This window comes from Schistocerca nitens, chromosome 11 (assembly GCF_023898315.1).
Source record: "Schistocerca nitens isolate TAMUIC-IGC-003100 chromosome 11, iqSchNite1.1, whole genome shotgun sequence".
Lineage (NCBI taxonomy): Eukaryota > Metazoa > Arthropoda > Insecta > Orthoptera > Acrididae > Schistocerca > Schistocerca nitens.
Window position 1 is genome coordinate 154,225,677 of NC_064624.1, and position 28,000 is coordinate 154,253,676.

The window sequence follows — 28,000 nt, forward strand, 5'->3', positions numbered from 1 at the left end:
CCTTCAGCCAAAGGTTAAAACCGAAGATAAATAAAATGTCCTTCGTAGGCTCTATTGAGATGTCAGTTTCTTCCACTCCTTTCTGGGGATATCCCGTTAATCTTATTCCCATTACCTTTATTTGCTGGTCTTCTAGAAAGAACTTGGAGCATTATGCACACAAATCTATAGTGCAGTTCCCCCCCTCCCCCCTCCCTCCCTCCACCTCCTAAACCTTTCCCAAAAAATTTCACATGTACTTCTGCTGTTTCCTGGCCTTATACTGTGTCTTCAGATGGGTACTGTGTTATTCTAGATTTTGCAGTGACAGTGACAGAGAGTAATCAGATGCCCTTCATGTCACTGCCCCCACCCCCTCCTAGTTGGCATCAGGTATTATCCACACGAAATTTTGAGAATGTTTCCCAATCTTGTAACTGAAGTAGGACGTAGGTATCGGACCACTATTCACGTAGTTGAATGTGGGGTAGCACCTAAAAACAATGTCCAGCCTTCATCATTAATCTATCGGGCAGATTTGATCCAGGGCTGATGCACCTCCTCTAACACTGTCTTGGACGACAGGAGATAGTGCAGTGTTGGGTTGCACGACTCGCACGTCTCTTCCAGTTGACTTACACATTGTGTGTGCAGCCGATCCTCTTCCTTTGGTTATCAGCTATGATGCTCTCACCATTTAATACATCTCTGAAGACTGTATCAGGTCAAAGGGAATATTATTAACCAGCTCTATATTCTTGAAATAAATTATGTACTCGTTGGCTCTTGTCAGTTTCACAACAACATTTTTTCGACTCTTGTCCCAAAGTAACAATTATTCTGTACAAACTCCAGCAAGCCAACTGGTTTCAAGATAAATGTCAGAATCTACTAAACATTCATACAGTTACATATGTTCTGCCTCGTGCAGAGCCAAGACATAAGGGAAAAATCTCTCTATAATACACAATTCAACTGTCTCTGTAACTAACCACATGACACCACACACAATGGAACATTATCTATATGTTTTTGACTTGTTGATACAACTTCTAGGATGCTGCTTGGAACCACTTGTTGGGGCCGCTCGTCTGACACAGCTCGTGGCACCTCACGACAGCTGAGCTTTGTGCACGCACAGACGTGTGTGGCACAGTAAAAAGACTCTCACCCTTGCCATCGAAATATCAGGTGTTCGAGACGGAGGAGAACCGAGTGTTTCTAGAATTTACCCCGAAATTCTCGAAGCACTACACTCCGTGAATCCCAGAAGCAATGTGCTAACAAACGTGGCTAACCAGGTGGATTAAAAATTTGACAAATAGAAATGAATCTTTCTTTAAATTGCCAGTAGGCCTACTTATTTCATCAAGTACAGCAACCATCTTCACTCTCATTGGCTGATACCACCTTCCCCTCAGAGTCTTCAATGTACACATCTCTCCTAGGCCCAAAGGTAGAAACATCCAGTGGCTGACTTACGAGGGCATGCCGAAAAGTAATGCCTCCGAATTTTGTGTTCTGTTCTCAGTATTGGTCGAGGTGTTACGTGTCACGCATATTACTCGGTCGCCTGTTGCCAGTTTTCTGACACAGGTTGCAGCCCTCTGCCATTAGAGGGCTCCAACTTGTAGTGTGTACCGTGGAGGTGTGTAACGTAACCATGTTTGTGTGTAAGAAACAGTGTGCAGTAATAGTTTCTAACCACAGGAAACTTGGTCCCCTCTCGTCCAGCACGACAATGCCAGACCACACACGAGCACTGAGACATGCACAACAATACAATGCTTTGAGTTCATTGTCATCTTATCATCTTCAGTACACACCTGATTTGGCCCCATCTTATTTTCATCTGTTTCCAAGCTTGAAGACCACCTCAGAGGACTTTACTTTTATGGTGCTGAAGTGGTGCAAGCAGAGGTGAGATTCTGGTTCTATCAGCAAACTGAAACATTCTACAGTGTAAATATCAACAAACTGGTCTCTCATTATGAGAAATGTTTTTTATAGCCGGGGTGACTATGTTGAGAAATAAATGTGTGTGCATGAAGAATAAAGATGTAGAATGTTAGTGAAGTTTCTTTTAAATAACAACTTTAAAGAGTTTCCACATAAAAAATCTGGAAGATATTACTATTCATCACACCCTTGTAGATTTCTTGTATTTGGTGGCATACAAATAGATTTTATACCACAGACACTACAGAGCATCGGAACCTTTGAAACAAAGTGATATAGTAAACTGTCTCCGAGAATACTATTTTTATCCTTCCAGACTCCTGGCACACGGGGAAAAGAAGATTGTTTCAACCATTCTGTAAATGTTGGCACATAAGTCAACCCACTTGAAGTACAACTGTGTTGAGCTCCAGTAGCAAAGTGTGGCTTGTTGCAGCAAGGATGGTATTTGTTGCCGTTTTCTATCCTAAGCTTCTGAATTTGGTCACCTCTGCGTATCGTGTAGATGGGGGAGGCGGAGGGGGAATGCATGTCACATGTAGCCAACCCATAGATAGTGATTTCTGTTGCAGGTTTTTAGTGACTGTGTATTTTCAGGGCACTTCATACCACAGCTTTTGATAAGAAGTGATTTTGCAGAGTCACGACTGATGGTCTTGCCGCAATTGAACCACTGAGGGTCACTAGTGAGGTCATCTTTCAGATAGATTACTAACCATACATATAAGCATTGCAATATTTGTATTGTGCCACATTGTGACCAATCTTACCGCATAGGTATTTGACATTGTATTTAAAAATCTGTCTACATTTACATCCATACTTCACAAGCCACCTGACAGTGTGTGGCGGAGGGTACTTTGAGTACCTCTATCGGTTCTCCCTTCTATTCCAGTCTCTTATTGTTCGTGGAAATAAAGATTATCAGTGTGCCTCCGTGTGGGCTCTAATCTCTCTGATTTTATCCTCATGGTCTCTTCGCGAGATACATGTAGGAGGGAGCAATATACTGCTTGACTCCTCGGTGAAGGTAGTTCTCGAAACTTTAACAAAAGCCCGTACCAAGCTACTGAGTGTCTCTCTTGCTGAGTCTTCCACTGGAGTTTATCTATCATCTCTGTAACGCTTTCGCAATTACTAAATGATCCTGTAACGAAGCGCTCTGCTCTCCGTTGGATCTTCTATCAACCCTATCTGGTACGGATCGCACACCGGTGAGCAGTATTCGAGCAGTGGGCGAACAAGTGTACTGTAACCTACTTCCTTTGTTTTCGGATTGCATTTCCTTAGGATTCTTCCAATGAATCTCAGTCTGGCATCTGCTTTACCGATGATTGATTTCATATGGTCATTCTATTTTAAAGCACTCCTAATGCCTACTCCCACATAATTTATGAAATTAACTGCTTCCTGTTGCTGACCTGCTATATTGTAGCTAAATGATAAAGAATCTTTCTTTCTATATATTCACAGCACATTACACTTTTCTACATTGAGATTCAATTGCCATTCCCTGCACCATGCATCATCTCATTGGAGATAAAATAAAGACTAATAAGATAACCAAAAACCAGTTATATAAAATACTGTGTTCAGACAGCCATATGTATAAAAAGTTTTCACTTACATTCAGAAGTATTTAACCCATCAAAACATATAAAATTGCAATACAGTTTTATCATGTTATCACACCGCACAGTTCAGTGATACATTTTTTCCTACAATTGGGATCCCTCTGTTAGTGCATTCAAGTAGCTGCCACCTCACAGAAATCAGGTATCTATCTTCATATTATAAGGGCGAATCAAAAAGTTTTGGAATGCTGCGGCATATATGCAATGTAGCGCGATTCTGATGCGGGTATACGAGCACCGACATGTACGCAAGAGATTAGTGCGGCATTTGTGTCTTTGTGACACGTGTGTGATAAATGCAGAAATGCGGCGACATTATTACCGTACGCTTCCGAGCGGGACCGGTGTGCTATTATTGTTTCCTCGGCTGCCAAACGACAAACCCAGGTAGACATCAATCTGACAGTGAAGAATGTGTTGGGGATGTCTGTCAAAAACTGCCACTGTGGAATGGCGCGCTAAGTTCCGTGCTGTTCGCAATTCGACACGAGAGGTCGGTCAATCTGGGAGGCTGGCCTCGAGTGGGAGGCACTCGGGCACCTGCCCTGTAGTCCAGATCTGTCCCCATGTGATCACACCTTTGGTTCCTTAAAAAAGGCCTCAAAGGGTTGACGATTCCTTTCAGATGAGGATGTGCAGCAGTCATTCACAGACTTCTTCACGCAGCAGGACGCAGTGTTTTGCCGAACAAGTATCTTTAACTCGGTGCGTCGGTGGGACGATTGCCTCAGTGCTCACGGCAATTATGTCTCGTCGGCATACCGATTCTGGACTGTACGGACTTTGGCCGGAATTTATTTTTTTATCAATTATTATAGCTAGAAAATAATTACTTGATTGATAGTCTTTTGTTGTGCCTGTCTGTGACTCAGCATCTCTGCTATAAGGTGAGTAGCAAGTATCCTTTTCATAATATTGTTGATAGAAACAGTAATCATCTCCAAACTGTATGTCTACTGTGCACTGTACAGAATGCAGTAAAATGTTTCCAGAATGAGATTTTCACTCTGCAGCGGAGTGTGCGCCGATACGACAGTGACGCTGAAATGACCGGGTGTGAGTCGTGCTTCGGTAGCTCAGATGGTAGAGCACTTGCCCGCGGGAGGCAAAGGTCCCGAGTTCGAGTCTCGGTCAGGCACACAGTTCTAATCTGCAAGTAAGTTGCAGTAAAATGTGTTTGTACCCTTCCACTTTCAGCATCTTCTTTAGTGCAATAAGGGGATTATACTCAAACTGAGAAAAGCACCCCCCATCCCTACCATAACATCACCTCCTATGTTCTTCACTGTTGGTAATACACAAGATGGCAGGTAATATTCTCCAGGCATTCGCCAAACCCGCGCCCTTCTGTTGAAATGCCACCAGATATAGCTCGAGCTGTCACTCCGAATCACTCATTCCCAGTCATTGCTGTCCAGTGGGATCACTCTTTGCACCATCTGAAACATCACTTAGCACTAACTGTGGAAATATGTGGCTTATGAAGAGCTGCTCGACTGTTTTACCCCATTCTTTTTAACTCCGTACACATTGTCGTTGTGCTAACTAGACTTCTGGTAGGGCTTAATTCGTAGGTGGTTCTTTCTGCTAATTTCATTCTGTTTTTTACAACCACCCTGTATATTGCTTGACAATCTCTGTCAGTACACGAGGTCTGTGTGGTCTCGGTTTAGCTCTGGTCATTTCATCACATTTGCACTTGACAGACATATCACCGATAGTCAACTCGGGCAAGTCTAGATGTGTTGAAATGTCTGTGATGGACTTGATATGGTAAGTCTTCCCTGACATGGGGTTCTGGGTGACTTTTCGGAACTCTACCCCTTTTCCTAAACCTCTCCAGCCCTTTCCTTCACCTCTGTTCCCTCCCCCTTCAACCATTCTGTCAGAAGGAACCACTGGCTCTGAAAGCTTCCACAGGTAAAACCTTTTCATACGTGTGTTGTCCTGTCGCCGCTTGGTGAGTAGATTTTTCACCTATCCATTTAAATTACGTTGTCAAAAATTGGTTATTTTTTTGTTATGACACAACCCCCTTTGTATTGCTCAGCTAGGGATTGTGAGGACAATGTTAGATTAACTATAATATGCACAGAGGCATTTAAACAGTCATTCTTACTGCACCCCCTGCATGCCAGTGGTACATACCCTCTGTCATACGCTACCCAAAAAGTGGTTTTCAGAGTGTAGAAGCAGATGCATATAGTGGGACCTCGTGTTAAAATTATGATGAGATTACAGATATTCTATTTCTGATGTGCGGTATTGGGCTGCACGTGTACGGGGGAGCCAATGAAGTAGGCACAGCACGTGCTAGTCTCCTAACTTGTCTGCTCGTAACAGTTGCAGATTCTTATAAGGAGGTAGTTTTAAGAGTGCTGTGCCGAACAGAAAGCATTAGTTTAGAACTGTGAGGTAGGGTTTTAAGTGCCCTAATTATGAGAGGGCCATCCAGTAATGACTGCATATGGAGGAGGTGGCAGTCACGAGCTTTGTTAGCTGACAACACTCGGGTAGAATGTACCGTGTCCGAAAAGCTCCCGTACACCTTGTCAAAACAGAGTACCAGTCGCTACTGACATTACTTAGTGTATTCCTGTAAAAATTGGAAAACTTATCGTACATTTTAATTTCCACCATCATCTTCGAAGTGCTCCCATCACACTGGTACTCGATGGTTTCAGTTATCCTCACATTGCTGGAAGAGTGCTGTAGATCTGCTGAATGAATCGTGTGGAAAATGAGTTGCAGTACCACTTGAATGGCTGCTGTGGAGTGAAAACACCACCCTTTCAAATTTCATTTCATTTCCGGAAAGAAGTAGTAATAGAAAAGGGCTAGATCTGTTGAGTAGGGGCAGTTGTCTTGTTTTTTCCAGAAATTCCCTCACAGTGGGCAAGGCACGTGCAGATGCTTTGTCACGATGAGGCAGCTAGTGTTTGTTCTCCCATCTTTCAGACTGTTTGTATGTAATGGCTTCTGTCAGGTGCCTCAAAACATCACAATGGAACTTCCCTGTGACTTTCTGACCACACAGAAGAAAGTACTTGCGACAGTTCTGCAAACTAGTTGATTATGCTGCGAAGGGCTGTGGAGAGGTGGTGTCTTCTATTGCTAAGATTGCTGTTTCCAGGGTCTTAACTGTATACCTTTGATTTGTCAGCGCTTACGATTGTCGACAGGAAATTTGGGTCGCCGAACCTCTGTTTGTGATTCAGTCTCGATATTGGCGTTCAAAAGCCGGGTGGCAAACTTCGCTGCAGTTTGTCACGTGTTTAATTCTTTAGCTGGAATGCTTTGATATATCCGGTATGAAAGTCCAATGATTTCACAAACATTGTGAGTTGTTTGCCTCCTTTCCGTCTGGATCACTCCGTGCACTTTCGCCACAATTTCTGTAGTTGTTCGTGACGATGGTCGGCCCAACTATTTCTCGTCTTCTACGGGCTCCTGGGTGTCTTTAAATCACTCGGACACACCATGAACAGGTACTAGAGAAAAACAAAGAAAGAACACAGACTGTATATTTGACATTCTGTGGCTTGTAGAGGGTGCAACAGATAGTGAAAGGTAAAAAATAATTCTTTCTTTCATTCCCCATACATACTAGAAACTATTTCTCCTTCCTTTCCTTATCTTCATTTTCTCATACGAGACCCGAAGCTTCAGCTGTTTTCCTGTTCCTTGTCTTGTTGTAGACAGTGACAAATAGCAACTGAGAAAGACACATATTTTGTATGCACTTTGTTTCTGTCTCACCCTGACAGATTCCTCCCTATATTAACTAGTCCATGAGTGGCTGCTTCTGTGCTCTGTGGAACAGTAGATGATGTATGTAAAAAGGAATCATTTAATGAACTAGAGATTCATTGTAATAATGTGACAAATGAAATTGTTCAGTACTTTAATGAAAGCCACTTAAATGTAAACAGTAAAACATGTCCCATGGAGTTAAACAACAGTAGTTTTCATGATGAAATTACATGATACATAGACAACGAGTTAGTAAAAAAGGACATTAGTGTAAAATTTCTCGGTTTAAGCAGTCTAAAATTGTACACAAGTGTTGACACTCTAGTATGTAAGTTGTCAAAGAATATACACTCCTGGAAATTGAAATAAGAACACCGTGAATTCATTGTCCCAGGAAGGGGAAACTTTATTGACACATTCCTGGGGTCAGATACATCACATGATCACACTGACAGAACCACAGGCACATAGACACAGGCAACAGAGCATGCACAATGTCGGCACTAGTACATTGTATATCCACCTTTCGCAGCAATGCAGGCTGCTATTCTCCCATGGAGACGATCGTAGAGATGCTGGATGTAGTCCTGTGGAACGGCTTGCCATGCCATTTCCACCTGGCGCCTCAGTTGGACCAGCGTTCGTGCTGGACGTGCAGACCGCGTGAGACGACGCTTCATCCAGTCCCAAACATGCTCAATGGGGGACAGATCCGGAGATCTTGCTGGCCAGGGTAGTTGACTTACACCTTCTAGAGCACGTTGGGTGGCACGGGATACATGCGGACGTGCATTGTCCTGTTGGAACAGCACGTTCCCTTGCCGGTCTGGGAATGGTAGAACGATGGGTTCGATGACGGTTTGGATGTACCGTGCACTATTCAGTGTCCCCTCGACGATCACCTGTGGTGTACGGCCAGTGTAGGAGATCGCTCCCCACACTATGATGCCGGGTGTTGGCCCTGTGTGCCTCGGTCGTATGCAGTCCTGATTGTGGCGCTCACCTGCACGGCGCCAAACACGCATACGACCATCATTGGCACCAAGGCAGAAGCGACTCTCATCGCTGAAGACGACACGTCTCCATTCGTCCCTCCATTCACGCCTGTCGCGACACCACTGGAGGCGGGCTGCACGATGTTGGGGCGTGAGCGGAAGACGGCCTAACGGTGTGCGGGACCGTAGCCCAGCTTCATGGAGACGGTTGCGAATGGTCCTCGCCGATACCCCAGGAGCAACAGTGTCCCTAATTTGCTGGGAAGTGGCGGTGCGGTCGCCTACGGCACTGCGTAGGATCCTACGGTCTTGGCGTGCATCCGTGCGTCGCTGCGGTCCGGTCCCAGGGCACGTGCACCTTCCGCCGACCACTGGCGACAACATCGATGTACTGTGGAGACCTCACGCCCCACGTGTTGAGCAATTCGGCGGTACGTCCACCCGGCCTCCCGCATGCCCACTATACGCCCTCGCTCAAAGTCCGTCAACTGCACATACGGTTCACGTCCACGCTGTCGCGGCATGCTACCAGTGTTAAAGACTGCGATGGAGCTCCGTATGCCACGGCAAACTGGCTGACACTGACGGCGGCGGTGCACAAATGCTGCGCAGCTAGCGCCATTCGACGGCCAACACCGCGGTTCCTGGTGTGTCCGCTGTGCCGTGCGTGTGATCATTGCTTGTACAGCCCTCTCGCAGTGTCCGGAGCAAGTATGGTGGGTCTGACACACCGGTGTCAATGTGTTCTTTTTTCCATTTCCAGGAGTGTATTTACAGTTAATATGAATAGCAAGTTCTGCAAAGACACTGTTGTCTTGAAGACAGCATACCACGCTTTATTTTCCTCTCGCATGAATTATGGAATAGAAATTTGGGGAGCATAAACCAAGAGGTACTATAACAATTGTCTGTGGAGCAAAATATAAGGAATCATGTTGTGGCTTGTTTCCAAAAACTGGTGTGATAACCGTACCAGGCATGTAGATTAAAAGCCAAATTACTTGCTAAAATACTGCAGCCCAACATTTGTTCTGATTTGCATCGGTACAGTACTAGAATAAAGGAAAAATTACACATCGGCAGCTACAACACAGCACACTATGAAAAGGGTCCACTTTATGCAGGTTTAAGATTAGCCAGTGCACTGCTCAGTACAGTTATGACGTTTTGCACAATGAAGCTCATATTTCAGCTAAGGAATTCCTGTTACAAAGACTCTTTTATAGATTAGAATAATATCATACTTAAAAGCAGAATAAGACTTGCCGTGAAAAAATATGTGTATAGAGTTAAGCAAAAGATTTTGTTTGTAGTATAATCATTTTGTTAATCAGTTACATATTGAGAAGAAGGTCATGTTGTGTTATGTGTCAAGAATTGTAACCTGTTTTGTACACTACTGGCCATTAAAATTGCTACACCAAGAAGAAATGCAGATGATAAACGAGTATTCATTGGACAAATATATTATACTAGAACTGACATGTGATTACATTTTCACGTACTTTGGGTGCATAGATCCTGAGAAATCAGTACCCAGAGCAACCACCTCTGGCCATAATAACGGCCTTGATACGCCTGGGCATTGAGTCAAACAGAGCTTGGATGGCGTGTACAGGTACAGCTGCCCATGCAGCTTCAACACGATACCACAGTTCATCAAGAGTAGTGACTGGCGTATTGTGACGCGCCAGTTGCTCGGCCACCATTGACCGGACGTTTTCAATTGGTGAGAGATCAGGAGAATGTGCTGGCCAGAGCAGCAGTCGAACATTTTCTGTATCCAGAAAGGCCCGTACAGGACCTGCAACATGCGGTCTTGCATTATCCTGCTGAAATGTAGGGTTTTGCTGGGATGAAGGGTAGAACCATGGGTCATAACGCACCTGAAATGTAACGTCCACTGTTCAAAGTGCTGTCAATGCGAACAAGAGGTGACCGAGACGTGTAACCAATGGCACCCCATACCATCACGCCGGGTGATACACCAGTATGGCGATGACAAATACACGCTTCCAATGTGCGTTCACCGCGATGTTGCCAAACACGGATGCGACCATTACGATGCTGTAAACAGAATCTGGATGCATCCTAAAAAATGACATCTTGCCATTCGTGCATCCAGGTTCATCATCGAGTACACCATCGCAGGCGCTCCTATGCAGCATCAAGAGTAACCACAGCCACAGTCTCCGAGCTGATAGTCCGTGCTGCTACAAATGTCGTCGAACTGTTCGTGCAGATGGTTGTTGTCTTGCAAACGTCCCCATCTGTTGACTCGGGGATCGAGACGTGGCTGCACGATCCATTACAGTCGTGCAGATAAAATGTCTGTCATCTCGACTGCTAGTGATACGAGGCCGTCCAGAATCCAGCACGATGTTCCGTATTACCCTCCTGAACCTACCGATTCCATATTCTTCTAACGGTCATTGGATCTTGACCAACGTGAGCACCAATGTCACGATACGATAAACCGCAATCACGATAGGCTACAATCCAACCTTTATCAAAGTCAGAAACGTTGTGGTGCGCATTTCTCCTCCTTATACGAGCCATCACAACAACGTTCACCAGCCAACGCCGGTCAACTGCTGTTTGTGTATGAGAAATCGGTTGGAAACTTTCCTCATGTCAGCATGTTGTAGGTGTAACCAACCTTGTGTGAATGCTCTGAAAAGCTAATCATTTTCATATCACAGCATCTTCTTCCTGTCGGTTAAATTTCGTGTCTGTAGCACGTCACCTTCGTGGTGTAGCAATTTTAATGGCCAGTAGTGTATATATGAAATGAATCATTCGATATTGAATAAAATGTTATTATTATTAACTATAATTTCTCTCACAGATTGCAGTGCGCGCGGCGTTTCTCGCCTGGGCGTTTGCTGTCGGCCTTTACATTGTGGGTGCCGGCGGCCGGTCGTGGGCCGTGTTCGGCCTTTACGTCTGCTTTATGGCTTTCTTCCACTGGTCCGAGTTCGTGACGATCGCGGCCACCAACCCCAAGACACTGTCGGTCGACTCATTCATCCTGAACCACAGTGCAGCGTACGGGATTGCGGCAGTTGCCAGCTGGCTGGAGTTTGCTGTCGAGTGGTATTTCTTTCCGAGTAAGATACACTTGAATACCTAGTTTCCAGTTTTTTAAGTCAACAGTTCTCAGTTAATGATCCCAAGGGCTAATAAATCAATGAGAATAATCAAATTTGGAAAATAATATAATATAATTGAAAAGATAAAAAATCTACTCGCCAAATGGTGGCAGGAGAACACACATATAAAAGGATACAGAAATTTGCAAGCTTTCAGAGCCAGTGGCTCCTCCTCTTTGCAGAAAGTTTGAAAGGGAAGGAACAGGGATGAATGAAAAGGATTGGTGAGGTTTAGGACTGGGAGAGAGTTTGGAAGAGTCACCCAGAACCCCTGATCCCATCTGGTAAGTCTTTCCTGCCTCGGTGCTCTGGCAACATTTCCAAACTCTCCCCTTTTCTTGAGCCTCACCACACTTTTTCCTTTGTCCCTCTTTCTTCCTCTTCGTATTTTCTGCCTGAAGAAAGAATCACTGGCTCCAAAAGCTTGCAAATTTAGATTGCCTTTTATATGTGTGTTCTGCTGTCTCTGTTTGGTGAGTAAAAATTTTATCTATCCTGTTACGTTACACAATAGAAAATCAAAGTACGGAATAATGATAGCATTATGAAAAGAACAGATTGCTACTGATTTAAAATTCCTTCTTCATAAAACTCTGCCTTATGTTTGTATAGCCAATCTTTCACAGCATTTTGAAGTTTGTTATCATCATAAAAGTGCTGAGACGCAAGCCAATTCTTTGTTAGTGAAGAGATGATGATAATTTGGCACCAAGTGTGGGCTGTAGGCAGATGATCAAAAATGTCCTATTTGAATTGCTTCAAAATCTTTATAGTATTTCAAGCACCATGATGACAAGCGATGTCCTGCAAAAATGCAACACTGGATGTCTGCATATGACGAGATTTTTTTTTTGAATGACTCAATAAAGTTTCTTCGAAGTTTCACAGTAGACATCGGAAGTGATTGTCAATCCACACACCACAAATTCAACTTGCAAAACTCCCTCAGCATCTCAAAAACCTGTAGCCATAACTGTCCTCGATGACGAAGTTTGACGATCTTTCTTTGACCTGCATGGCGAATTAGTTTATCCCAAGCCGTTGACTATCATTTGGTTGTAGCGTTTATGTATACCACCTGAGTTTGAATACCAGTCACAAAACAACCACCTGCATTATAGGGTGAAAGGAAGTCTTAAGACAGCCCATTCGTTTGGTTTAGTGGACCTCTGTGAGCACTTTCGGTACCCACCGAGCACAGAGCTTCCGATAGCCTAAGTTAATCAGTGACAACCTCGTACAAAACGGTGTGAGAAACTTGTGGGAAATGTTCAGAAAGTTCAGAGGTGGCAAATCTTTTATTTTCATGAACTGTTTCATCAATTTTTTTGAGAAGATCCATTACTCACAACAGAAGGCTGTTTATCATGAATATTTGTTTGACCTTTGCTCATAACATTTTGACCGTATACAGTTGATGACGAATGTTTGCCGCTGAAATGTTTTATGCCAGAATAAGTCTTATTACTGCCCACACTTCACATTTCGTGGGATTATTTATTACAGCGCGATCATTTATTACAGCGCTCCCATTTTGAGGGTACGACAAGGGAATACACGATAGAATGACGTTAGTGCTTTCACAGCTGGACATTTACTGAACCAGAGAGCGTGCAGTTGTGACAGTGGCAGTGGCAATGCTCCTGTGTACATATTTTTTGTGTGTACAAATACTTTGATACACTTAACTTTCTGCTCCAAATAGTTGCAGATACGAGACATGTCCAGAAAATAAGCTCTCCAAAGCATTGGAGCTGTGAGGAACACTTTTACGCAAGATGTGGCAACACTGGCATGTAGCTTTGTGCCTCCCCCCATTTTAAATCCCCCAGTCCGGATCCACTGTGATACTCATTCTTGATTCACTTCTCTCACCAGATGCGAGTTGTGTGAAGTGATCCATTTTTTGCACGCCGAGCCCATTGACATTCGTTCTCAGTTATGTGAAGCGTACGGGCCACAGTGTACGGCTATCAAACACGTGGAAAAGTGGGTCATAGTGTTTGAGGGCGGACATACAGACGTAACTGACGAACAGCGTTCTGGTCTGCCTTCGGTTTGATCTCAAACAATTGCAAAAATGGAGAAAGAAATGTTCGAAGATTGGAGTAAGATCCCTAAAGTCGGTAAGAGTCAACCGACAAGATTTTGATCAAACATTTGCACTATTGCGAGGTTTGCGTGGAGGTGGGTCACCAAAACGCTCACCGCAGACCTGAAATGGCAGCGTGTCGAGCGGCCTGCAGATTCCTGTAGTGATACGGTGAACGGAGCGAGGAACTTTTGGATTCAGTTGTCACAGGTGACAGAACCTGGGTACACTACACGACGCCTGAATCTAAGGAAAAGTCTCGTCGAGGTCGGAATTCGAATTTGTCGACGCCTTATAGTTCGAACAAACATTGTCTGTCGGTAAAGTTATGGTCATTGTGTCCTGGGACAGAAGAGGTGTATTGTTGTGCAAGTATATGCATACCAGCACAACAATAAATGCTGCTCGCCACTGTGATACTTTAAATCAACTGCATTGTGCCATTCAGAATTGACGGAGGGGATGCTGACGAAGGGAGTGTGTATTCTTGAAGAAAACACTCGTCCCCATACTACACCTCCGACAACTGATCACCCGTCTCCCTACAGTGCAGATGTAGGACCTATTGATTTTTTTTCTGATTAAAGTTACACGTGGATGGAACGTATTACCAGACCTATTGTGGCTCAGAAAACGAGGTAGAGTGCTACCTGCATGATGTGGCAGGAGAGTTCTGTGATGAGGATATACGAAAACTGCCACAGTGCATGCAGATGTGAATCAGTTGCAACAGTGATTATGTCAAAAATTAGCAGAAAGTCCAGTCTTTTCATCAATGTAACATTCATTGCCAGTAAACTTGTTTTCTGCGCGCAAAAAAAAAAAAAAAAAAAAAAAAAAAAAAAAAGTATTTTCTATGGTATTAAGCTGGGGTGATTTGGTGATCCAGTCGTGGTGAAACAGAGCCCAAATGTTCTCAGTACCCGAAATGTACGTGTGCAGCATTGAGAATGTGGCTGTTGTCCTCTTGGAAGATAGGCGTGTCCACAGCCTGCTTGTCACAGAGCAGTAGTAGAGAGGGCAACAGCTGGGTGAGAATGTCTAAAGAGACATTCTGGTTCATGAGAATGAAAACATGGTCCAAATAGGCTGTATTTGTTGTACTATCTGCACAGCTGGCAAGTTTCAACTGTGGGTCATTTTCAAACACCCGTAATACATTCATAAATGGTGACATTGCTTTATACATCAGTTATCTACAGACTCTCGCATATACGTGTACTTTGTCACTCAAGTTATGCATGTTGTAACACCTCCGATTTTATCCCGACCTGATGTGATCGAGTAGCAGTTCAATATTTATTATTAACATGACCGTCAACCTAATGGGGCTGGTAATCGGAATTTACTGCTACGGAAGTTGTTACTTTCCAGTTCGTTCTGCTCAATACTATAATACTGAATGTCTGGTAATGAGGAACACCGACACAGTTTTACTAATTATGAACTTATATTCTTCTCAAAACACAAAAAAGGAGACAGCCACTGCCTTCGTCATACATATCTAATTACGGCTAATCGCAGCACAGGCTTTCTTCATTTTCCATTATCGTCACACACTAATCCATCACTGCATCCAACACTGCAATCCGAGGTTAGGCCGGCGCGGTAGACGCGAAACCAAATATCGGCACTAGTAACGTCACTGATCACTTTCATAATGACACTTCTTCACTTTCCCGGTATTAATCTATTACTTAGGGGTCTAACCACGGCAATGGCGACACCCTTTTTGGTTAAAGACCCTGTATTTCAACAATGGCCTTCACACACACACACACACCATTCCCGCCAACCACTCTGGCGTAACTCGACACTCGATCTCGCAACACGTCACAATAGATTGTTCGCCCTATCGACCTGTGCCGAGTGCAAAGTTATAGTAAGGACCTACGGACCCCTTACAATGTTAAGCTTCTAGCTTCATTTCACATTCTGATACATTGCTGGTACACAGGGACAGTTATACACCGTAGTTCTGTGTGCATGTGGCACAAAAACAATACAATAAATACAATTATGTACACAAATTACGTGCATTTGCTGAAACAAACAGAAAGCTGCCATATCGTAGAAAAGACACAGCTGTTATGGTAAGACCAAAGATTTTTACAATCCTATCTGTGGGTGGTCTGTAACATTAAATGAGCTATTGGTGCAATATTCACTGGCACGTTGTGTTCATTATTCTCACATGTGTTATCTTACTAAAGGTAGATGATCGAAATCTGTACATTGTGTCTCATGCCACATGTAATATTATAAATAACAGTACAAAGTCCAACTACAAACGACTATTTGATGTGGTGTGCCAGCCAGTCTCTGAAATAAAATAATACTGATGTAGTAACAAATATATCATGGGACACATCAGAACCAAAAACAGCACATATACCAGGCGCATCCCCTCTCCCATATGATGTTATAATAAAATTGGAAAACCGTAGTTGGGTTACACTGTGTCAGTACAGTTATTTCAGCAATATATTACGGTAAGGATGATGTAACCTACAGGTGTTATGTGAAGAGGAGGAGTTTTTTTTTTAGCAAGGCAATGAATGTTGCATTTGTATGTTTAACATGACACACAACATATGAGCTATGAATCGGGTAGAACTATAAGGCTATGTGTTCTAAATGAGGCTATTTCTGTCAAAACTGTAGCCACTACTTTCATTTAGATGGCCCATACACGGCAATCCAAAGGAGTTCACTCTCCTCCACGTAACTCCCGTAGCTTTCACATTCGTACTGTTATATAGTGTCAAAATAACTGTACTGACATGATGTAGTCCAACTATGATTTTCCAGTTTCATTATAAAACCATATGTAAGGGAAAAAAAGGAGTGCCTAGTATATAATCTGTTACTGGTTCTAATGTGCCACACGACATATTTGTTGCTACATCAGCATTATTTTATGTTATAGACTGACCGGCACACCTCATTAAAAGGCCCCGAGATAATATTTTGTAGTTGGACAATGTACTGTAATTTATAATGTGGCACAACATATGAAGTGTGAGTTTTAATTATCTACTTTTAATAAGATAGCGCTTGTGAGAATAATGAACAGAATATGCCAGTAGCTTACTTAACGTTATTGACTATCCACCGATAGCATTCGAAATATTTCTGGTCACTCCGTAACAGCTATGCCTGTACTACCATATGGTAGCTTTCTGTCTGTGTCTGCTAATGGATGTAATCGTATACGCTGTTATTTTGTTTATGTGCCACATACACACATAGCTGTCCACATGTACTATTGATGTATTAGGACATGGAAAAAAAGTTGGAAGCTCAAGATACATAATAAATTGAGCTATAAGGTATACGTATATGTGATAGCTTGTAGACAATTGACGTACACTGAAGAGCCAAAGAAACTGGTGCACCTGCTTAATATCGTCCGGGGCCCCTGCTAGCAAGCAGAAGTGCCGCAACACGATGTGGCGTGGACTCAACTCGTGTCTGAAGTAGTGCTGACACCATGAATCCTGCAGGGCTGTCCATAAATCCGTAAGAGTACGAGGGGGCATGTTGCAAGACATGCCAGATATGCTCAATAATGTTCATGTCTGGGGAGTTTGGTGGGCAGTGGAAGTGTTTAAACTTAGAGGATTATTTCTGGGGCCACTCTGCAGCAAATCTGGACGTTTGGGGTGCAACATTGTCCTGCTGGAATTGCCCAAGTCTGTCAGAATGCACAGTGGACATGAATGGACGCAGGTGATTGGACAGGACACTTACATATGTGTCACCTGTCAGTCGTATCTAGATGTATCGAGGGTCCCATATTACTCGAACACCACACCATTACAGAGCATCCACCAGCTTCAGAAGTACCCTGCTGACATGTAGGGTCCATGGATTCACGAGGTTGTCTCCGTACCCGTACATGTTCATCCGCTCAATACAATTTGAAACGAGACTCGTCCGACCAGGCAACATGTTTCCACTTATCGACAATCCAATGTCGGTGTCGATGGGCCCAGGCGAGGCATAAAGCTTTGTCATTAAGGGTACACGAGTGGGCCTTCAGCTCCGAAAGCCCGTATTGATGTTGTTTCATTGAATGGTTTGCATGCTGACACTTGTCGATGGCCCAGCATTGAAATCTGCAGAAATTTGCAGAACGGTTGCACACCTATCACGCTGAACGATTCTCTTCAGTCAACGTCGGTCACGTTCTCGCAGGATCTCTTTCCGGCCACAGCGATGTCAGAGATTTGATGTTTTACTGGATTCCTGATATTCACAGTACACTCGTGAAATGGTTGTGCGGGGAAATCCCCACTTCATCACTACCTCGGAGGCAATGTGTCCCATCGTTTGTGCGCTGACTATAACACCGTGTTCAAACTCACTTAAATCTTGATAACTTGCCAATGTAGCAGCAGTAACCGATCTAACAGCTGCACCGTACACTTGCTGTTTTATAGGCCTATAGGCGTTGCCGACTACAGTGCCGTCTTCTGCCTGTTTACATATCTCTGTATTTGAATATGCGTGCCTGTACCAGTTTCTTTGGCACTTCAGTGTATAAAGCAATGTCACCATTTTTGAACATACGAACATGAACAGGAACAGGTGCTTGAAAATGACCGACGGTTGAAGTTGCCCAATTGCGTGGATAATAAAAAGAATAGAATCTACTTGGACCAGATTTTCATTCCCTAAACATGTTGAGGCTGTAGACCCCAACAAAAATTAAATTTTAAAATATTCTGCTTCTTATTTGCAATCACTCAGAGTGGCCTCAAGTCAGCATGAAAAACACCCCAAAAGTCACTTAACCACTTCTTGCATAAATTACAAGATGTGTGGGAAAAGTATTGACAGATTTTTTTTTATTTTATTTATTTATTTATTTATTTATTTTTTAAATCTGTGAAAGTGTTTTTTCCTCAAAGCACAAACAGAAAAGTCATCTTCAAAGTAGTTCCCTTCTGGCAACTATACACTGGCAGAGGCGTTGTTACAAATTTTGATAGCAGTGCTGAAGGGCTTTAACTGGTAGGGCCTTTAACATGTCAGTCACATTCTTTTGACTGTTCTCTAGAGTCCCAAAATGATGTCCTTTTAAGACTTTTCAGTTTCAGGAAAAGAAAAGTCACAAGGACTCTGGTCAAGTGAATAGAGGGGGAGGGGGCTGAGGGACATTAGGAAAAAAGGACAGGTATACACTCGCGCACACACACAAATATAACAGAGATGTTGAGTTGCAGACAGGCACAACAAAAGGACTACTAAACATGTAAACTTTTGGCCAGAAGGCCCTCTTCTGGGTGTGGCCGGAGACAATGATCAAGGGGAAGCCTTGTGGATGGATATTTGTGTGTGTGTGCGAGTGTATACCTGTCATTTTTTCCCCCTAAGGTAAGTCTTTCCGCTCCCGGGATTGGAATGACTCCTTACCTTCTCCCTTAAAACCCACATCCTTTCGTCTTTCCCTCTCCTTCCCTCTTTCCTGATGAGGCAACAGTTTGTTGCGAAAGCTTGAATTTTGTGTGTATGTTTGTGTTCGTTTGTGTGTCTGTCGACCTGCCAGCACTTTCATTTGGTGAGTCACATCATCTTTGTTTTTATATATATATATATATGAGACTGCTATCACTGGTGACTCTCAGTGGTAGCAGTCATGTGTTTATGGTGTGTGTGTGTGTGTGTGCGCGCGCGCGCGCGCGCGCGCGCGTGCTTTCTTTGATGAGTGAGGCTTTGGCCGAAAGCTATAATGTGTAACAGTCTTTTCATTGTGCCTGCGTGCAACTAATTTGTCATCTTTACAGTGAGTAGCAATCTATCCTTTTCCTGACAATGGAAAATCCTGGATGGAATAATGACAATATTATGAAAAGGACAGACTGCTGCTCACCATGTAACAGAGATGTTGAGTTGCAGACAGGCACAACAAAAGGACTACTAAACATGTAAACTTTTGGCCAGAAGGCCCTCTTCTGGGTGTGGCCGGAGACAATGATCAAGGGGAAGCCTTCTGGCTGACAGCTTAATTTATTTAGTCGTCATTTTGTTGTGCCTGTCTGCATTTCCACACCTCTGCTATATGGTGAGTATCAGGCCATCCTTTTCATAATATTATTATCCTTCTCCTAATATTGTTGATATTCCAGTCTCGAGTCTGCATTGTGTACTACGATTCTTCGATACCCTGAGAATCATTTCTAGTGACCTGATACTCTCAGAAGTGCCCGAAACTGGCTGTACACTGTGGTTCGTCAGCTCGACTTTCTCGTTGGCAGCTGTGAAGTACGACTACTTCCTCCCCGTGACTGTGGTGGGGGCCGTTCTGTGCGTGGGCGGGGAGCTACTGCGCAAGACGGCCATGTTCACGGCGCGCACCAGCTTCACGCACGTGGTGCAGAGCGTGCGCGAGGACGACCACCGTCTGGTGACGACGGGCGTGTACGCGTTCTGCCGGCACCCCAGCTACGTCGGCTGGTTCTACTGGAGCCTGGGCACACAGGTAGGAGATGAGCTCTCTCGCCAGATGTTCTGGTAGTTTGCACAGAAGTAGCTGCTTAGTTACTATTTCACTTTGCTTTGGAACACCAGAGGTTTACAGTTTGTTACCTGATGTCTGCTGGGAATCTGATTATGAAACTTTATTCTGGTCCTAGACACAGTAGCTTTCCAGAAGCTGCTTTTTTAATCCTGAATTCAGTTTTGCTTCAGTCTAGCAGCTTTGTGAGTCATGGGTTGGTCTTAGTTGTACACAACAGCAGTTCAATCGTTTTGCTTCTCCACGTTGATTTTCCGGCATCCATCACCGAAGCTATATGGAGAATAATGTTATTTCCTCTAAACCGTATTTCAGAAATAAACATTCTGCACTAGGTGTTGCCTAACACAGCAAGTGCTATCTAATACGTACCAAAATGGGTAGCACATAAAAGCGGGATTTTTCCAGGGCCTATGTCTTAAGTTCTGTTGCCGATAAAAAGGTAGGGTCAGGTGTTTTGAATAGCCCTTGGACTAGAGATCATTTGCGTACTCAACAGAAAGATTGTCTTAGTGTCACTATCCTACATTACAGTGTCAAAGTATGAATATTACACACTTCCTCCTGCTTCGGCAAATGGAGCAAAGCAGTTGGTTCTTTTTGCATTTGATGTGATCCATGGTTGGGCTTAAGTGGCCCATGTTGGTACCATTACTTCGTGGGCAATTCCTTTGAAACTCTCAAAGGTCTTTTTACCATTTTTTTGTACCAAAACACAGCTGTGGATTTAAAGACAGCTATCCATAGCAGATGTGTGTAGTTTTTACAAATTATTCCTAAGATCCTGATCTCAAAAAACCGTGAAAATTTTCTTGTTATCTTTATCCATTTCCAATATTCAGAGGTTCAAAGTTACCCTACGTATAGATGTAAAATAAGCATATAAAATCTGGTGTGAGGTGAAAACACAGTTTATAAAGTGATATAACACAGAAAAATATGATATAAAGTAACTCCATTATAATCGGGAGGGTTCTGGGAACCCTGTATTGTGGTACTAAGCCAAACGCAAAATTTTTGTGCACATAAAATAAGGTTTGCATTATTTCCATTCCACAAAGGTAAATTATCAGAATTTTACTGACGCATAAAATTCTCTTCATATGAGAGATGTGCCCTGCTGTTGCAGGGAAAAGAAGGGAATCGGTGGAAAACTGCTCCTATCGAAGGACGAAAAAGACGATGATGATGATTGTTTTGTTGGGCACTCAACTGCGTGGTCATCAGCGCCCGGTGAAAAAGACGTATATGTTCCTGTGCAGAAGACTCTGATGAAAAGTGGTGTATCAGCTGCTTCATTCTATCTTCCTCAGCACCTTCGAAAATTTTCCTAAAAATTGTGGCATTGGGAAAGTATTAACACTTTTTATGCCGAGAGAGAAGACAGTGGTTGTGGTATAGAAAGAGCAAAGGAGACAGTGGCAGTGTCACAGAAAGAGAGGGACACAGTGGCAGTGGAATATGGTTGAGAGTGACAGAACAGTGTTGGGAAAAAGAGTGGAGAAGACAGTGCCAAGGGGGAGAAATAATGAGAAAGAGAAAGTGGGTGAGAGCCAGCAATAGTGAGAGACAGTCTATGACAGCGAGAACAAGAAATCGAGAAATAGTGGCAGTGAGAAGAGGCAGCAGCAGTGGGAAGGGATAAATGAGATAGTAGCAGTAGTAGTAGTAGTAGTAGTAGTAAGAGAGAGCAAGAGGGAGACAGTAACAGTGGGAGGAGACAGTGGTAGCAAAACAGAATGGAGGAGATGGTGGCTGTGAGACAGGAGGCGAAGATCGTCACAGACACACAGAGATATAATGACAATGAGTTGTACTGAATGAGTGAGTGAGAGTGGCCAAGTTGGAATGGACGGGGATGTGCGACTTAGAGCGATGGACCGAGTTATAGTTAGGGGTACTTATGGGTGTGAGAGGTGAGCTGAATGTTACAACAAAGAGTACGAAAATGCTTGCGGGCTAAAGTTTTTGGAAAAATTTTTAAAGGTGCTGTGGAAGGTAGAATGAGGCAGCTGGTTACCCACTTTCCAGTCAGAATCTTTTAAACAGGAGAATATTTGCCATTTTCTCCAATAGGAGCATTTTTCTGCCAATTTGTCCACACTTCAGATACATTAACAACTTACACAAGTGTGAGATGACGGTAGCTCAAACTGCACTAGCTTTTTTGCTCACAAATGTTGCTGTATCTTCCTTTCTCAATATGCCTGTATTGTTATGCTATATTTTCTTGGGAAGTCTGCTCATCTCCACACTGTCAACCTGTGGAATACTTGTTGACACCACTGAGCAGGTGTTTTGTCTCACTGTGCCAAAGATGTGCATTGTCCCTCAGTTTGGATCCAGTGTGTATAATAAAATAAAACGACATACAATACTTCAATATTTATATTAGACATGTTATATTGTGTTAGTGCTTTGTTACTATGTAAATTACTTTTGTTGCTAGTATTAATCATCAGTAACAAGACAAAAGGATATGCCTCCCTCCCTTGGAGTGCTGCGTAATCATTACACTACAAATGCCATTAGGCAGAACGTGTACCGACATGTTAGTGTGAGGACCACGCTAAACCAGGAGAGGCTTATACAACTTAGTTTGTCATCAATTTTACACTATATTCTTACTGTAAATAGCTCTTTTCACCATAGTGGGATTTCCCCAGAAGATTGGGCCACAGGGCACAATTGAATGAAAGTACGTAAAATCTAGACTTATCCTGTCAGTGGGTCGACACAATGAGAGGTTTCCGAGTGAAGCCAGGCAAAACATTTTTGATTAACTTTCCTATATACTGTTTTCACCTCAGTTTGTTGTCTATCTGAATACTTAGGAACTTTACACAGGTAGCCTCATGCAGCACATGGTCATTGGTCTCTACTTCGGGTACATGTTTCTTTGGAATTTGCATAATATGAGCTTTCCTAAGACTAACATATAAGTTGATTGTTGTGAACCAATAGTAAGCCTGTCACATTCTACTACTTGCTGTGTTTGAGCCAATTGTCAATATATTTGTATCATTAGCAAACATCACAGCTTTTAATGTGTCCTCTAATGTCACAACCAATTCATTTTTGTAGTTTGAGAGCACGAATGGGCTCAGTACCGATTCTTGCAGTACACTGTATTTAATGTCCTCCCAATTTGAATTTCATTTTATTCCAATGGTATCATTTCTTAATGGGACACATGGTTTTCTTTTGTTGAGAAATGATTCCAAAGTACATAGCAGATGTAGTCTCACTACTCTGATACATACTCTTTCCTCTCCCCCTCATACTCCACTCCTTTTCTTCTTCTCATCTCTCTCTCCATTCTTCCTCTCTCACTTGACCCTCCCACTCTCTCTCGTGCCTCCCTCCCCCCGGCTCACCTCCCTCTCACTTCCTCACCTCCACATATCCCCCTCCCGTCCAGTCCATTCCCACCCAGCCCTCTCCATCTCCCTCTTCATCTCGATGCCTTCCCTCTCCAAACCACACTGCCACCCTCCTTCACCACCCCTTTCATTTCTATATCCACCCTCTTCAACACGACCTCCTTTCCCTTCCTCTTCATACCCCCCACACTTTCCCCCGTCTGACCCCTTGCCCTCCCCCGTCCCACCAGCTCACCCCTCCCACTACTGTCCCCTCCAGTCCTCCCCCCTCACCCCGTTAAACCACCTGCCCTCCCCCTCCCCCACCCCGCTAACCCACCTGCAATCCCTCGCCCTTTGCCTGCCATCTCTCCTTTCTCCACTCACCCTTCCCTCCTCTATGCTCACTCCCACCCTCTCTGCCTCCCACCCTCTCTGCCTCCCACCCTCTCTGCCTCCCACCCTCTCTGCCTCCCACCCTCTCTGCCTCCCACCCTCTCTGCCTCCCACCCTCTCTGCCTCCCACTTACTCTGCCGTGCCCCCCCCCCCACCCCACCGCGTCCAACAGCCCTGCCGCATCCAACACCCTCGCCGCCTCCACCCCCCCCACCCTCTTACTTTCCCTTTTCTTCCCCAACCCCCCCCCCCCCTCTCTCTCTCTCTCTCTCTCTCTCTCTCTCTCTCTCTCTCTCTCTCTCTCTGAAATGATTGCTTCTTTGTTCCAGTTGGTGCTGGTGAACCCAGTGTGCACAGTCGGCTATCTAGTAGCAAGCTGGCGGTTCTTCGATGAGCGCGTCCTCGTCGAGGAGGCGACACTGCTGACCTTCTTCGGGGAGGATTACTACGACTACCAGCAGAAAGTCCCAACAGGCCTGCCTGGCATCCACGGATACAAGCTCAGCAAGTAGTTCCTGCCACAGCCTGCGACTTTGTAGCAAACCTGTCTGCATGCTGATTGATGGACTCTGCTCTTGGAGATAAATTATTATATTTTTAAATTAAGCTGACACTTCTAACATGCGATAACAGGAATTTGCAGGGTGGGGTGGGGGTTTAAACTTTGGATAACTGCATTGAACTGTGAAGATTTAAATAAGTTTGCATATGCAGATATATTTTTAAAATGAGGAAATATCGAACGGAGATTCTCACCTTAAAAGTGAACTGTTGACAGTGAATGCCAGTAAATTTGTTATGGCATTGTAGTAGAAAAAATCTAACTCAGGGGAGACGTGTGTCAATATGTAACTCTGATATCATTCCTTATAGCAAATTTTGTGGGAGGGGGGGAAGAGAGATTTACAGGTATAAGTGTAGAGTTATATTGGAAACCATGATATAGGGAGGGGGCACGAGTAATTAACTGAGAGCAGATTCAAACTCTGTAAGGGAATGGCAGCTGGTATCAAAAATGTAGAGCATAACTTGAGCATTGGAGTATTGTTGTGAATAGAAGTGTTGAGGCGCAGGATTGTTGTTAAGTGGTCAGGTTTGGTCAGCTCTTGCAAATGCTCTGAAGAAATTAGGACTTCCAACCTGGTTACAGGACTTTGGGGATGACTTTTGCAGATATATAAAGCGATAAAAGTATGTTACTGCTGTGTATGCCATGTATTTTTGTACAGTATTAAATTTTTTTAACCTATCCAAATGATTTTTGTTTTATTTACACTACCGCTTAAGTGGTAACGTGGCCGCACACTACATTGCAGGGAGTGTATCAGTGTTTTACAGCTCTTAGTTTGTAATTAAGTAAACTAATCAGATATTTATGTTTGATTACAGTTTAGATGTGACCAAACAGTCAGAATTGTCTGAGTATTAGGCCACAGTCCAAGGCATATTTCTGTGCTTAATGTTTCATCTTCCGATGCTGAGAACATCATCAGAGACTGTAAAGACTCGCATAGTAGCAAAAATTTAAACAAGCTCAGCATGTCAGACTGGTTATACCAGGACGTTGATTCTTCTGGGAAATGCAGAATTCTCAGCGAATTAGATTTCATCCGGAAAAATCGGGGAAATCTCATGGAATTTCATAAAATCTCGAGGAATTCAGAGTTTTTAACCTAGCCTTGAAACTTAATCTTATTCAGCTTTTTTTAATTTTTATTTATGTATTTTTTATTTATTTATCTTTTTTATTACAAAATTTGACGAATTACAGACTGCTTACAAACTAAGAAAAATGTAAAATCTTTTTCTTTTTATCTTCCCAGAACTACTTCATGCATTGGCAGATAGTTTGCCTCTGTTCATTTGACATCACCCTCCTAGGATGTGAATTCATTGTTGGACAGGAAATTTTGCAGTTTGATCAGTAGCCTGTTATAATGTTATATGGCCCCTTTTGCAATCTTTGATTTTCCCAGGTCCTTTTATCTCTCTTCTAGCCAACTCGTGGTGTATTTTAATTTGGAAATGAAATTATTGAGTTTCATAAATCACAAATTTTGAAATGCTTAATATCTGAAATTGTGTTACTTGTATAAATATAATTTCCATATAAGTTATTAGTGTTCAAAAACTGCAGTTAAACTATTGCTTATGGTTGGTATATAGCTCGGCTGAGAGGAAAGGAAAGTCTCCACCCCCCCCCCCTCTTGTGCCCCTACCCTACTCCTCAGCATTAATTTATCAGGAGCTTTTCGGAGTTCTGAGGGAATATTTTTCATAGTTTGAGTTACCGATTTGTATGCATATCGATGCAACGGTCGGCTGATGATGTCGTCAGACTGCTGCCTGAGATCACGGAGTCATGCTGATGTATATTATGAAACTTATAGTGGAGAAAAGTTGGCACCGTTCACTTTATTTAGCACGGAGATCCACAACTTGTCTAATTTACGTCCCCCCATGAACCACGGACCTTGCCGTTGGTGGGGAGGCTTGCGTGCCTCAGCGATACAGATGGCCGTACCGTAGGTGCAACCACAATGGAGGGGTATATGTTGAGAGGCCAGACAAACGTGTGGTCCCTGAAGAGGGGCAGCAGCCTTTCCAATAGTTGCAGGGGCAACAGTCTGGATGATTGACTGATCTGGCCTTGTAACACTAACCAAAACGGCCTTGCTGTGCTGGTACTGCGAACGGCTGAAAGCAAGAGGAAACTACAGCCGTAATTTTTCCCGAGGGCATGCAGCTTTACTGTATGGTTAAATGATGATGGCGTCCTCTTGCGTAAAATATTCTGGAGGTAAAATACTCCCCCATTCGACTCTCAGGGCGGGGACTAAGCAGGAGGACGTCGTTATCAGGAGAAAGAAAACTGGCGTTCTACGGACTGGAGCGTGGAATGTCAGATCCCTTAATCGGGCAGGTAGATTAGAAAATTTAAAAAGGTAAATGGATAGGTTAATGTTAGATATAGTGGGAATTAGTGAAGCTCGATGGCAGGAGGAACAAGACTTTTGGTCAGGTGAATGCAGGGTTATGAATACAAAGTCAAATAGGGGTAATGCAGGAGTAGGTTTAATAATGAATAAAAAAAAATAGGAGTGCAGGTAAGCTACTACAAACAGCATAGTGAACGTATTATTGTGGCAAAGATGGACACGAAGCCCACGCCTACTACAGTAGTACAAGTTTATATGCCAACTACCTCTGCAGATGATGAAGAAATTGATGAAATGTATGATGAGATAAAAGAAATTATTCAGGTAGTGAAGGGAGAAGATTGTTTAATAGTCATGGGTGACTGGAATTCGAGAGTAGGAAAAGGGAGAGAAGGAAACATAGTAGGTGAATGTGGATTGGGGGTAAGAAATGAAAGAGGAAGCCATCTGGCAGAATTTTGCACAGAGCATAAATTAATCATAGCTAACACTTGGTTCAAGAATCATGAAAGAAGGTTGTATACATGGATGAGCCCTGGAGATACTAAAAGGTATCAGTTAGATTATATAATTGTAAGACAGATTTAGGAACCATGTTTTAAATTGTAAGACATTTCCAGGGGCAGATGTGGACTCTGACCACAATCTATTGGTTATTGTAGATTAAAACTGAAGAAACTGCAAAAATTTAGTAAATTTTTCTGCAAACAAACCACTAAGAGTTCTTGCCTTGCCTTCTCATGTAAAGTGTACTTAGCCTTCAACTTTTTTTGGATGCAAGTCCTTTTACGTTTTTACTTTCTCTTGAAACTGATGGACTTCTTGCTCTGTGGTCATCCGAAGCTGGTTTTTCACATTGTGCAAGTCTCTAAGTGTGGAATTTTGAGCTGTACATTTAATTTAATATTAAAGATATGCCAATTCCCCCCCCCCCCCTCCCCCCAGCAGATAAGAGTGCTTGAGCTGTACTACTCACGTGAGTCATGTAAAAGGTTTCTGAGATGATTGTGGCTGCATGATAGGAATTAACATGGAATGGTGACTGTGACTGGAGCTAGACACACGGGACATTTCATTTCAGAAATTGTTAGGGGATTCGGTATTCCAAGATCCACAGTGTCAAGAGTGTGCCAGAAATACCACATTTCAGGCATTACCTCTCACTGGTCCACCCCCGGTAGGTGAGTGCTCAGCGCGACAGAATGTCAATCCTAA

The 28,000-nt window shown here is 43.4% G+C and overlaps 1 protein-coding gene across 1 annotated transcript in view; it reads left to right on the forward strand.

Moving 5' to 3' along the window:
• Window positions 1–25,101, forward strand: part of LOC126212814 (protein-S-isoprenylcysteine O-methyltransferase) — a 29,714-nt gene extending 4,613 nt beyond the window's left edge. The window contains exons 2-4 of the mRNA XM_049940225.1: window positions 11,169–11,430; window positions 19,828–20,051; window positions 24,176–25,101. Coding sequence (XP_049796182.1) covers window positions 11,169–11,430; window positions 19,828–20,051; window positions 24,176–24,358 — 669 coding nt within the window. The 3' untranslated portion in view covers window positions 24,359–25,101. The remainder of the gene's footprint in view (window positions 1–11,168; window positions 11,431–19,827; window positions 20,052–24,175) is intronic.
• The last annotated feature ends 2,899 nt before the right edge of the window (window positions 25,102–28,000 follow it).